This window comes from Neovison vison, chromosome 12 (genome assembly GCF_020171115.1).
Source record: "Neovison vison isolate M4711 chromosome 12, ASM_NN_V1, whole genome shotgun sequence".
NCBI classification, from domain to species: domain Eukaryota; kingdom Metazoa; phylum Chordata; class Mammalia; order Carnivora; family Mustelidae; genus Neogale; species Neogale vison.
In genome coordinates this window covers 125,090,576-125,104,991 of record NC_058102.1, presented here as the reverse complement: position 1 = coordinate 125,104,991, position 14,416 = coordinate 125,090,576, and the positions used below count along the sequence as shown (strand labels likewise).

Here is a 14,416-nt window from a genome sequence, read left to right as displayed (position 1 = left end):
AAAGGAATAATCTACCTGATTACAGCAGTCTTCGAAAATGCAAATTAAATTTTCATTTATGGTGTGAAACATGTTAAGTCAATTCATTTAATATAATGCTGAACTCCATTTTTCAGTTGTTTAAATAGTGTTAAATTATAGCACAACTAGGGAAATGATAAATATTTAAGAAGATTAAAATACCAGTGGAAAACATATTTCATGTAGATCAAAGGGAAAGCCTTCATTCAAAAATACTTCTGAATAGGGCCAAAATAATTCCATTAGAACTTTAAGAGAGAGGAGCCCCGAAAGTCCAGTTTGAAAGATAAGAATAAATATACAAACTATGAAGCAAAACCAGGAATATAGAATACTTTGAAACATCTACTTATATCCATTTTAATGAACAATTAAAGGATACAGTGTGTTAAAGACATATTTAAAAGACTAATAGTGGGAAAAGACAGATGAATCAAATTTTGTTTATATCCTAAATAATTACAAGAGATTTTGAAAGTGTAGTGTAATTCATGTTTTCTTTCCAGTTTAAAAATTTCTATCCATTGCCTCTATCTTTGGTGTCACTGCCACCAATAAACACAAGTATACAGCTTAGAAATCTAATTAACTATCTTCAACTAGGAAAAAGAAAACCAACATTATTCCTTTAAAAATAAGATATAAAGAACGTGATCCTACTTAATTTTGTCTCACGGTCCCACGCTATTCTGAAGTATCATGCCGAATGTAAAAGTTTGAAAGGGAACATCATCATTTGCTATAATTGTACCAAAAATTTAGCTACTGTACGCTGGTGTGATGACAGCTAGTAGTATGCAGAGGCTACAGAAAGACATAAAATACGTATGTTTAGCTCACAATTAGTCAAAGGAAGGTTCAGTTTAATGTGAAACTGAAACATGGACAACATAACGCCTTCACGTAAATATGCTACAGCTTTGTTCTCTTGCAGTTTAAAGGGATAGTGTAATTATCTTAAATGTACACAAAACATTATGAAACATGGTAGTTGTTCATGATTAAAATAAAATAGCAATGTAAATTAATTTAACAGTGTTAAATATATTCACATGATCACCACTGTGATTCAAAATGGCCACTAATGAAGTTACACAGCAATATATGTACATAACATTTGCCACAACAGTTTTTGTAAGTTTGACTTTTTGCAGACCAGGTAATTTCATGAGACAAATAATCTTGCATCAATTCTTTCATATTATGAAAGGAATTAAATGTTGTAAGTAGTTTCATTCCTCTAGGGGAGGGGGGAAGGGAGAACCTCTAAAAAGTCAGTGCAAATTGAAGAGAGTTCTGCCTTCTCGAGTATTTGAACCTGTAGACCAAGATAGATTCCTAGAAGCTGAGGATAAACAAACCTTATGATATTAAAGACTCTCACAACATTGTCAGCGGCATTTAGCAGATATTTGCCACAAAGAGGAATCCCAAGTCCTATAGCAGAGCCTTCTGAGAATATGGTTGCTGTGGCTGAGGTGGCTGTTGACTGCCTCCTGGCTGAGGCAGTGTTGATGATGTTAAATTATAGTTTGGCACCTGGGACATATTAGTTCCTGCATTCTGGTATATAGTGACGTCAGCAGTAGCAGCAGCAGCAGCAGGAGGAGGACTATATACTGAAGCCTGGTTGGGATATGTGTTTCCTTGAACAGAACTGACCATTGTGCTGTGGAGGGGGGAGAAAACACTTAATTAGATCAAACCTGACTTACACAGCCATTCAGAGATAAACAGGAAAGCTGTGCATTAAACATTCATTCATTCAACCCATTTCATAAATACTTATTAAATACCTTTAAGAGCCGAACATTTGCTAATTTAAACACTAGGATATTACAAAGAAAGAAGGAATGAGAGTCCTTACCATCAAGGACCTTAAATTCTAGTAGAAGAATAAAGATAACAAGTCTATAATATGTCAACGGATAATAACTGGTATGAAGAGAAACAAAGCAAGTAGGAGGACCAAGAGCACCTGGGACAAGAGATTCCAGTTCCTGAACAGTAGCAGGGGAAGGCCCCTCAGATAACAGTACATTTAAAAGACAGCTCAAACACTTGAGGGGGGGGGGAGTCATATTAATTATGGCAAAGAGGACAGCAAGTAAGAAGACTATAAGGAGAGAAAATGCCAGACATGTTCAAGGAACAGAAAAGAAGCCATGCTGGAGACAAAAGTGAGCCACAAAAGGGGAGAACAGCATAACATAAAGTGACAGAATTAAGGGGGAGGAGAGTTTAGAATATGTGGCGCCCTGTAGACCTTAACAAGGATTCTGGCTTATATTTGAGTGAGATGAAGATACCGACTGGTTGATTTTGGACAAAAGACTGATGTCATTTGATACGGGTTTTAATAGACTCCCTCTGGACCAATGACAGATACAAGCATATCTGAAAGGAGGCTATTACAATGGTCTGGATGAGATGACAGGTAGCTCGAGCCATGGTGGACATGGTAAAAAAGGAGAGGAAAGGGTCAGATTTTGGAGGCACTGCCATCAACATTTGCTAGTGGGAAGTGGTCAAGATTGCCTAAAGTTTTAGAACTGATAAGTAGAGTGGCCTTTTCACTGAAAAGGAAGACTACAGATAAGGACTACAGTAGATTTGGGGAGGGAGAATCAAAGTATAGTTGTAGACACATTGAGAGACCTAGGAGATTCACAAAAGACAATGGACAGGCCTGGAATCCAACTGAGAGGTCAGGACGAGAATATATACATTAGGGAGTCACTGGCACACACACAGTGTTCAGAGTCATGGGCCTGAACTGAGATCTCCTAGGGATTACAAACAGAAATCAAGTAGTTCTTATTTAACCCTAGACCTCGGAAAAAGGAAGATGAATAGGCACTGGGCAAAGAAGATCGAGGAGTGGCAAAAAGGTGGAAGGAACACTAAGAGAGAATGGTCATGTGAAGACAGTATTTCAAAAAAGTCAAGTGAAGACATATTTCAAAAAGGAAGTGAGCACTGGATGTCACAGTCAGAAATCACTAGTCTTTGACCGGAGGGGTCCCAGTGACTATGGTAGATGAAAGCTTAATAACCTTATTTCTCTTATTTCCATGAAAATAAAGCTGCATTATAAGAGGCCTCCTGGGGTACCTGGGTGGTTTAGTCAGTTAAGCATTCTGATTTCAATTCAGGTCATGATCTCAGGGTTGTGAGACTGAAGGTTGTGAGTTGAACTCTGTGACTGGGCGTGGAGCCTGCTTAAGATTCTCTCTCCCTTTGCCCCCAATCAAATAAAAAATAATAAAATAAAATAAAAGGGAGCTTCTATCTACTCCCACCACATTTACTATCTGTACCATACCCACATAAGACCCTGCATTCCCTCTCCCAGAAATTGATCAAGGTCAATGCTCCCATCCAAGGCACCCTCCACTGTCCATGGCTCCTATTCCACCAAAAACATTCCTTCAGGATTGCTGCTGTCTCTGCTTCCTCTCCTCCTGTTCCCAATCTGCTATTTGAGTTTCTACTCTGTGTAAGATTCCAAGTTAACTAAACCAAGAAAAACATTAAGAGGTTTAATATTTAAATTCCTCACACAGACAACACTTTCCATTAAAAATGTAAAACATGTTAATAAAAAAAAATGTAAAACAATCTATACAGTGGGGAATTGCCCAGAATTTTCAAAATATTGCCTATTTCTAAAGTTGTCATCAATTGCTACATTGTTTACAAATCATTTGTAAATTCAATGCTCTTCTACTTTGCAAAAAAACCCACCCCAATTCATTATTGCAACAGGTAGTAATTTACTGTTACATTCCACCAACTAATGTAACCACTTAAATAACATTTAAAGACATTACCCATTATCATTCTATGTGCTATGTTGTGAGATATAAAGTATAACAAGAGGTTGGATTTGATGCCAATTCTTACATCAGTAAGAGTCACAATACTGGTATCATAAATACAATGTTGAGACCAAGTGTTTAGCTGTGGAACCAAAATGCCTGGTTTTGTATCTTACCTAAGTAGGACCTTAGCCCTCCCCTCCATGTCTCAGTTTCCTCATCTATAAAATGGGTGACAGTGTATCAACTTTACAGGTTATTAGAGTAAGAGTGGTAATACATGCAAAGAATATAGCACAGTGCTTGGTGCTTATTGAAACACTCCATAAATGTTAGCTACTACTGCAGTCATTCCCATTTTGTACAATATTTCCTATCTCAGTCACAGTTCTGCCATCTACTTGAGGGTAAAACCCAGCAATTCACCCAATATTTCTCTTTCATACCGCTGCTCTGCCCTCGCTCCTCACCCAGCCACCAATATGTAATCATTCGTTAATCTCCTGAATAACTCTTTCCCCATCTCTTAACATTTCATCCTACAGTTGAACAATCATTGCTTATCTAATATATATAATCTCCTGGCTTCTTACCTAAGCCCTAAAAATTCATCTATCCTACTGCTATTTAAAGCCATTTAACAAGATTCCCCAGGTAAGATCCAACCTCCTTAACATACCTAGGACCATTCATTATCCTTGCCAGTAACTCCAAGTGTTATCTCTCCCCCATCCCACTGAAGACTTTAATCCTTTAGTAACAAAGTACTGTTTGGTAATCCCCAAAATGTGCCATGTATTTTCACAACTCCTCCATTTATTCATTCCATGAGTATCAAGCCATTTCACACTACCAAGTCTTTACTTATGACAGAACATCTTTCTTTTTTCTTCCAAACTAAGAATAACACAGCTTCAGCACATTTTCTTGTAAACCTTCCCTGAACCACAAGGCTCCTAAAGTACCTTGCAAGTACCTCTATTTGTAATTTGTTATAATTACGTATGTTTTTATTGTCTGTCTCATCCAACCATTAAGCACCTTAAGGATAAGAAACTCTAAATAAATGGTCAACTAATATTTAACAAGAGAGCCAAGAATATTCAGTGAAAAAAAAAATAGCCTCTTCGATAAATGATGCTGGGAGAACATGATAACCACATGGAGAAAAATGAAACTGGAATTCTGTCTCATATCATTCACAAAAACGAACTTGAAATGGATTAAAGACTTATATTTAAGACCTGAAATTCCCAGAAGAAACACGAAGAAAAGATCTCTGACGTGGTCTTGGTAGCAATTTCCTGGATATGACAACAAAAGCAAAAGCAACAAAAATAAAAATCAACAAGTGGGAGTACATCAATAATGCACAGCAAAAGGCAGTCAGCAAAATGAAAAGGCAACCTACAGAATGGGAGAAAATGTTTTTAAATTGTATCTCTAATAAGAGGTTAATATTCAAAATATATACAGAACTCACATAACTCAATAGCAAAAAACCTAACAACCCAAATAAAAAATTGACAGGGGAATTTAATATAGAGTTTGCTAAAGAAGACATAAAATGATCAATTAGTACATGAAAAAAGCTCAATATTACTAATCATCAGGGAAGTGGAAATGAAAAGCATAATGAGATATCACCTCATACCTGTTAAAGTAGCTATTGGGAAAAAAGAATCCTTGAGCAGTGTTGCTGGGAATGCAAACTGGTATAGCCACCATGGAAAACAGTATGAAGGTACCCCCCACCTCCCAAAATTAAAAATTGAACCACCATATGATCCAGCAGTCCTATTTCTGGATATATATCCAAAGGAACTGAAATCAGGACCTCTTAAGAGTTCTCTGCACTCTCGTTTTCACTGCAGCATTACTCACAATAGCCAAGATAGAGAAGCAATGTGTCAGGAGATGAATGGATAAAGATGTGGGGTACACTCATACACACACGCATGCATATACAAAGAAGTATTATCAAAAACAAGAAAGAAGGAAATCCTGTCATTTGTGACAATTTGGATGAGACATAAGGACATTATACTAAGTAAAATAAGTAAGATAGAGAAAACAAATACCATATGATCTAACTTATGTGTGGAATCCAAAAAAGTCAAACTCACACAGAGGAGAGGGGTAGTTAGCAGGGCTTGGGGATTGCTGAGAATGGGAAATCCTAAATAAAGGGTACACCCTTTCAGTTATAAGATGAACAAATCTGGGGACCTAATATACAGTATGGTGGTTCTAGCTAATAATACTGTATCATACACATGAACGCTGCTAAGAGTGAATCTTCAATATTCTCACCACAAAAGAGAAATGGTAACTAAATGAGGGGATAGAGGTAGTAGCTACTACTACTGAGTGGTAACCATTTTATAATATATAAATGTATCAAATCAACAAATTGTACACCTTAAACTTATACAATATTTTATGTCAATCCTATCTTAATAAAGCTGGAAAAAATTTTAAATCATATTCTGGCACAGATGAAATATAAACATCTGTTTAAGAGAAGTTCAATGAAATAACAGACAAGTACACAGCTTCGTTCACCTCAGTACTATCACGGGCATCATCACTACAGGCAGGTTCAGGAAACAGCATCAGTACCGCCTTACCAAATTATAAGTAAGATCGTCCTAGGGTGACAGAAGTCTGGACAAGTGATAATCCTAGAACCAAAACTATATATAAAAGAGTAAGAAATTGCCTTCTAGGTGTGAAATAAAGGACACTTAAAAACCTGCCTACCAAAAATAGAAGAAAAAATAATTCCTCATTTGTCATTACATATAACTTGTCATTACAAAGATCAAGTCGAATATGCAGTACACCTCTATCAAGTATATTTCCAACCCTAATTCTTGCTCCTCCCAATTTTGTTATCCTACATTTACCTTGTCACCAATTTCCTCATTTAAACACACAAAATATATTTTTATATATTTATAAACGTATGCTATACATACGTGTGTGTATGTGTGTGTATCTATTTAAAAACTTCCTCAAAGACTTGTGAAACCTTTGCAAGAAATTTAAAAATGTAACTCATTGGCCTAATACAGCACTTAAAATTCCCACCAACACTTAAACATTTATTTATCAAATATTAACCGAGTTTCCAGCAGGTGTAAAACTCTGCTATGTAGTGTGCATACAAAGGTGAAAGAGACTTAGCTCCAGCTCTCAATATACAATAATTCAGTGAGGATATAAATAAGTGAAAAACCAACAAGACAGTATATGCTGTGCTGGGGTACTGTGACAGCAACAGAAGAGGAACAGTGTTGGACAGGCAGGAAGGCAAAACAGGCACTCTGGGAAAGATGAAGGTCGACTAAGAATAAGAACTGCAGAATAAGGAGGAATTTGTCAGGCATGGAGGGCTAAATATTTCCAGGAAATGTTCTACTAGGCACCTCTAAACGGCACCTACTGAAATGTGCCTGTGCTTCTTACAGATAATTCTGACAGCTATAGTGTATCAGTGGAACCAGGCCCTGCCATACAGAGCAGGACGTGCATCCGGGATTTTACATTTTCAGTGCCGAAGCAGACAAAGCAACCTATAGCAAAACAGCAAGAGGATGCTACACTGCTACAGCACAACACAGTTTAAGCACCTAACATAAGATTACCTCTGAGAACAATTACTCAAGACCCTGACAGAAGCAAGCTCTAGTGACAAGGTGTTAGAGCAGCATGTGGCACAGTAACAACAGACTAGCTGGAAGAGAGGGAGCATTTCTGGCTAACAGTAAAGTATCTATATTAACTCATGCACATTCTCAACAATACCCACCTACTTTGTATCTAGTTTTTTTTTTTTTTTTTAAAGCAGGTTATTCCTTACCAATTTGCTTATTTTCCATGTAAGGGTATCATTTTCATCAAATTTCAAATTTAAAAAAAAAAAAAAAAAGTCCTAGAAGAGAAAGAGCTATACCTAACATTTTTTTTCCTATGCTAAATAACCTATGCTATATAACCCAGCAGGAAATGGCCTGTCTTTTGATGTCTATAATAGGCCTCTCTATGAACCTTCTTAAGGTCACTTAGGAATACTAGATGTGATTACAAAATGATGTGTGAAAATCCCCAAACATCCCCAGTGTGACTCGTTTGAGGATGAATAATATAATAGTGATGGTGGTATGGTGGCACTCTTGGGCAACTTCAACACTGATGGAAAGATTTCTACAAATTGTGCCTGGGCCACAAGTAACTTCTGTTATGAGTCAGAATATCATGACTTTTAGAATGAATATCTTTTATTCACTTCAAAAGAAAAAACTTCAGTTTAAATTCCCACTGAAGCAGAAGAAACACTCACATAATTATAAATTTTATCATCTATAATCACTTAATTGTAATAGGAAGCATCATAAGTAAATAGCCCAAACACTCGTCTATCATTTCATATTCAGCTACTGGACACATGAACTACAGGAGCATATGGCTTCTTGTATCTCTCCTTTCAAATGGTTTATCTTGCTGTGATAAACTAAATTCTGACACAGGGGAAAAAGAAGGAAATATTTGTCTTAGGAGACATCTCAGAACTATAAATTCTAGAATAATGATAAAAACACAGATTTTATATGAAATTTGTGGAGGATAAGTTATGGTCAAATTTAAGTTTCATTAAAGTCTTTCAAATACATCATATATTCAAAAGCAGCCAAATTATGGGTCGGGTTCAAGATGGTAGTGTAGGAAGACCCTAAAGTCACTCCATCCCATGAATGTAACAAATAGACAACTACATATGAAATAATTTACTCTTAAAAAGACCAGAAAACTGGACAAACAGAACTTTTGCAACCAAAGACAAAAACCACTGAGACAAGCAGGAAAGGCTGAGACACCATCTGGACAAAAAAAATCCCATCCCAGGGACTGTGATCTGCAATCAGGAGAGATCTCAAATATGAATACATTTTCCCTAGACATCTAACCTTTAGAATGCACATTAGCAGAGTCCCCAAAATGTTGGGCTTTGAAAATCAATGGCAATTATATCCAGGAAAACCAGAGACTGTTGGGAACAAAGAACTTGCTCTTAAAAGACTAGCCATGCAGACTCACTCAAAATCCAGCCTTTGGGATTCTGAAAAGCGCCTTGACCATATGTAAACAAGAACCACTTATCAATCTGGAAGTGCCTGCCAGAGAGGCAGGAAACTGTTGGGACTTTCTTCAGGAACAGAAACACTGGTAGGAGCCATATTAGCGATCTCACCCTACCTTACTACTGTCCATGTTAGCAAGTGCCAGTTTGGAACTATCTTTTTCATGTGCTAGAACCAGTAGTCACACTCAGTGGAGAACTCTGCCCACATTCACAGCACAACCATGAAGAACAGTCAGGCGAGGGCAACAGCCCTGCCTACCACCCAGACACACAACATCTGCGAGACACAGCCCAATCAGGCACTATCTCCATCCACTCCCACACCATAGACTGGGCCCTGACACAGCAAACAGGCACAGGCAATCCACACAGGGAAAGCACCTAGCTTTACTCAGAAGAGACTGTGTTTCTGTCCTATACACAAAATTTCCTACACAAGGCCACTCCTTCAAGACTGAGAGAAGCAGTTAATTTACCTAATAAAGAGAGTGAGGCAAAATAAAGAAACAGGAATATGTTCCAATGAAAGAACAAGAAAAAATATCAGAAAAAGATATTAATGAAACAGCAAGCTGACAGGAGTTCAAAATAATAGTCATAAAGAAGCTTACCACACTTAGGAGAAGAATGGATGAACACAGTGATATATTCAACAAAAAGTTAGAAAACACAAGAAAGTATCCAACAAAAGTTACAGAACAGAAAAATACAGTAACTGAACTGAAAAATATACTGGGCAGGTATGACAGCAAGCTGGATGAATCCAAAGTTGGAATACAAAGCAACAAGAACTCACCCAGAAGGAACAGAAAAAAAACAATGAAAACAAAGGAATACCGTTAGTAAAATATCAAGCAGAATAGCATTTCTATCATAGGGTCCCAGAAGGAGAAGACAAAAAGAAAACACCAAAAAACTTACCTAAAGAAACAATAGCTGAAAACTTCCCTAATCTGGAGAATGAAATAAACATGCAGGTCCAGGAAGCTCAGAGAGTTCCCAAGAAGATGAACCCAAAAGATCCACGCCAGAACATGTTATAATTAAAATGGTTAAAGTTAATATAAAGAGAAAATCCTAAAAGCAATAAGAGAAAAACAACTTATTCATACAAGAAAAACCCCAGGAGGCTATCAGCAGATTTTCCAGCAGAAACTACAGACAAAAGACAGTACTCACAGTGCTAATGAAAAAAAAAAAACAAAAACAAAAAACCCCTCCAACCAAGAATTCTTTACCGAGCAAGATTATCATGCAGAACTAAAGTAGATTAGAAGTTTTCCAGATAAGCAAAAGCTAAAGGAATTCATCACCACTAAACATGGCTTTACAAGAAATGTTAAAAGGATGACTTTAACCTAAAAAGAAATGGCACTAATTAATAACAAGAAAACACACAAAAGTAAAAATCTCATTGGAAAAGGTAATTATCTAGTAAAGGTAGATCAATCACTTATAAGGCAAGAATGAAGATTAAATTACAAAAATAGTAAAATTAACTAAAACTATAGTAATTAGTTAAGGGATATATAAAATAAAAAATACAAAATGAGGGATGCCTGGGTGGCTCAGTAGTTAAGTTGCTGCCTTCAGCTCAGGTCATGATCCCAGGGTCCTGGGATCGAGTCCCACATCGGGCCCCTTGCTTGGGGGGAAGCCTGCCTCTCTCTCTGCCTCTGCCTGCCTCTTTGCCTGCTTGTGTGCTCTCTCCTTCTGACAAATAAATAAAATCTTAAAAAAAAAAATACAAAATGACACACTAAAAATATAAAATACATGTAGAAGGTAAAAATGTAAAGTTTTGGAATGTGTTCAAATTTAAGTTGCTAACAATTCAAAACAGGAAGTTATACGCACAGCAAGTTATATGTGAACCTCATGGTAACCACAAAGCAAAAACATAGTAAATATACAAAAGAAAATGAGAAAAAAATCTAAACATACACTAAAGAAAGCCATCAAACCACAAAAGAGGAAAAAGAAAGAACAGAGAGGAGAACTACGAAAGTAGCCAGAAAACAACAAAATGGCAGGTGATATATACCTATCAGTAATTACTTTAAATGTAAATGGACTAAATAATCAAAAAAGATGGGATAGATTAATAGATAAAAAAACATGACCCATCTATATGCAGCCTACAAAAAGACATACTTCAAAGTAAGAACAGAAACAATCTGAAAGTGAAGGACTAGACAAAGATATTCCATGCAAATGAAAACAAAAAGAAACTGAAGTAGATGTACTCACACTAGACAAAATAGGCATCAGAAGACTGTAATTACACTGAGCCCAAATGGCTCAGTCAGTTAAGCATCTGTCTTCACGTCAGGTCATGATCTCAGGGTCCTGGGATTGAGCCCTGTGTCAGGCTCTCTGCTCAGCAAGGAGTCTGCTTTTCCCTCTCCCTCTGCACCAGCCCCGACTTGTACTCTCTCAAATAAATAAATAAATAAAATCTAAAAAATCGTGTCAGTTCAACAGATGCAGAAAAGCATCTCGTGAAATACATCCAATTATAATGAAAACTCTCAATAAAGCAGGTACACGGGGACCATTACTAGACATAAGGAAAGAAATAATGACAACAGCCACAGCTAACATTATATTCAATGGTAAAAAAAAAAGCTGGAAGCTTTTCTTCTAAGATCATGAACAAAACAATGATACCCACTCCAGCCACTTTTACTCAGATCCTATTGCATATCCCAACCATAGCAATTAGGCCAACAAATAAAAAGAAGGTAGAAAGGGGAAGGTGTAGAGGAAGTGTAAGTGTAAGGGAGAGGAGAGGAGAGGAGAGGAGAGGGCAAGACACCCAAATTAAAAAGGAAGAAGTAAAACTGTCACTGTTTGTTGATCACACGATACTGTATGTAGATAAGCCAAAAGATACCACCAAAAATTTGTGAGAATATATGAATCCAGCAGTCAAAGATACATGACAAACATTTTAGAAACACAAAAAATCAATATACAGAATTGTGGCATTTCTTATACACTAATAATGACTTATCAGATAGACAAACTGGGAAAATAATCTCACTGGGGAGGAGTCAAGATGGAGAAGTAGCAGGCTGAGATGACCTCAGGTAGCAGGAGATCACCTAGATAGTTTATCAAACCATTCTGAACACCTACAAATCCAACAGGAGATCGAAGAGAAGAGGAGCAGCAATTCTGAAAACAGATAATTGACTACTTTCTGAAAGGCAGGACCTGCGGAAAAGTGAATCCAAAGTGACAATAAAATAGACTGAGGGGGGGCAGCTCCCAGCGGAGCAACGGAGCACAAAATCAGAACTTTTAGAAGTCTGCTCTACTGAGGGACATAGCTCCAGAGGCTAAGCGGGGGTGGAGCCCTCATGGGGACAGCATGGTCTCAGGTCCCGCAGGGTCACAGAGGGATTAGGGGTGTCTGAGTATCACAGAGCTCCCAGGTATTAGAGTGAGGAAGCCAGCTACAGAGACGGAGCCAAGAAATGAGCACTCAACTTGGGATTACCTTCAACTGTGATCCGTGGCACAGTCAGGAACTGCTCTTTGAACAGGGACCCCACAAGTGGCAGATCCAGGGAAAACCCCTCGAAGAGTGGCAAGGATCGGCTGGGTTTGGAAACTTAAAGCGGGGCTGAGTGTCAGAGACAGAGACACTCAGTCACAGGCTGGATGAACTCGGAGCACAGTTGGGAGGCCAGGGAGACAGGAATGATTGAGCACTTTTCTCCCAAGGCACACTGAGGAGTGGGGTCCCAAGCTCTCAGCACCCCCAGGCTGGAGACTGGGAGGCCGCCATTTTCATTCCCGTCCTCTGGAACTCTACGGAAAGCATTCAGGGAACAAAAGCTCCCAAGAGCAAACCTGAGCAGATTACTGAGAATGGACCCTGCCAAGGGCTGTGCAATCTGGCTCAGGAAAAGACACTTGAGAATCACTACAACAGGCCTCTCCCCCAGAAAATCAGCAAGAAATCCTGCCAAGACCAAGCTCACTTAACAAAGAGAACACCAGAATTCCAGAGGAGGAGAAAGCAAAGTATGGAATTCATGGCTTTCTGCCCATGATTCTTTACTCTTGCAAAGTTAATTAATTTTTTTTAATTTTATTTTTTTCTTATTCTAACTTTTTTAACTTTTTTTCTTCTAAATTTATTTTAACTTTTACCCTTTCCTCTTTTAATGTTTTTTAACTCATTTATCTTAACAATACCTTCATAAAAAGAAAATCTTTTTGAACCTTCATTATTATACTCATATTTTATCCTTCATTGTTATCTAACTTCAATTTTTGTATACACATAGGGTTTTCTCTTCTAAAAAATTCTGGGATACCGCTTCTTCTAAAAGATCAAAATATACCCTAAATCTACCACAAGGCTTTGTTCTAGTCTCCAGCCTGAGCAAATTCTCTCCACTTTCTTTTTCTTTCTTTTCCCAACCAACTTACCTTATCAACTCCTTTTCTAGAATTTTTTAAAAATTTTCATCTTTACAGTAATATTCCATCCATTCAACATGTATACCCTTTGTGTGTGTGTGTGTGTGTGTGTGTGTGTGTGTGTAAGTTTTTCTTTCTTTAAAATTTTGGGAGGTAGTTTCTTCAAAGAGACCGAAATACTCCCAAAATTAAGTGGGTGTCTCTGTTCTATTCACCAGTCTAATAAATATTTCTTCTTTTTTCCTTTTTTTTAAATTTCTTTTTTGAACTTCTTTTTACCACCTTTCTTCCCACCACAATTTGGGGGCTCTTCTGATTTGGTTAATGGACATTTTTCTGGGGTCTTTGCCACTCTTTTAGTATTTTATTCTCTCCTTCATACATTCTTATCGGGATAAAATGACAAAGCGGAAAAATTCACCAGGAAAAAAAAAAAGAACATGGGGCAGTACCTAAGGCTAGGGACCTAATCAATAAGAACGTTTGTAATGTGTCAGATCTAGAGTTCAGAATGACAATTCTCAAGGTGCTCCCTGGGCTTGAAAAAGGTATGGAAGATATTAGAGAAACTCTATCTGGAGAAATGACTAAAATCTAACCAAGCTAAAATCAAAAGCTATTAATGAGGTGCAATCAAAATTAGAGGCTCTTACTGCTAGGATAAATGAGGCAGAAGAGAGAATTAGTGATATAGAAGATCAAATGATGGAGAATAAAGCAGCTAAGCGAAAGAGAGACAAAATAAAACTACTGGACCACGAGGGGAGAATTCGAGAAATAAGTGATACCATAAGATGAAGCAACATTAGAATAATTGGAATTCCAGAAGAAGAAGAGAGAGAGAGGGGAGCAGAAGGTATATTGGAGCAAATTACTGTAGAGAATTTTGTTAATATGGCAAAGAGAACAAGCATCAAAATCCGGTAGGCGCAGAGAACCCCCCTCAAAATCAATAAGAATACGTCCACACCCCATCATCTAATAGTAAAAC

General features: G+C 37.4%; 1 protein-coding gene across 3 annotated transcripts in view; it reads right to left on the bottom strand.

The window, feature by feature from the left end:
* Positions 1–353: 353 nt before the first annotated feature.
* STAM (signal transducing adaptor molecule) overlaps positions 354–14,416 on the bottom strand; it is a 90,964-nt gene continuing 76,901 nt past the window's right edge. For 2 of the 3 annotated variants that reach the window (XM_044228239.1, XM_044228240.1), the window contains one exon: positions 354–1,690. In XM_044228239.1, coding sequence (XP_044084174.1) covers positions 1,459–1,690 — 232 coding nt within the window. In that variant the 3' untranslated portion in view covers positions 354–1,458. The remainder of the gene's footprint in view (positions 1,691–14,416) is intronic. The other variant, XM_044228241.1, reaches the window with a different exon arrangement.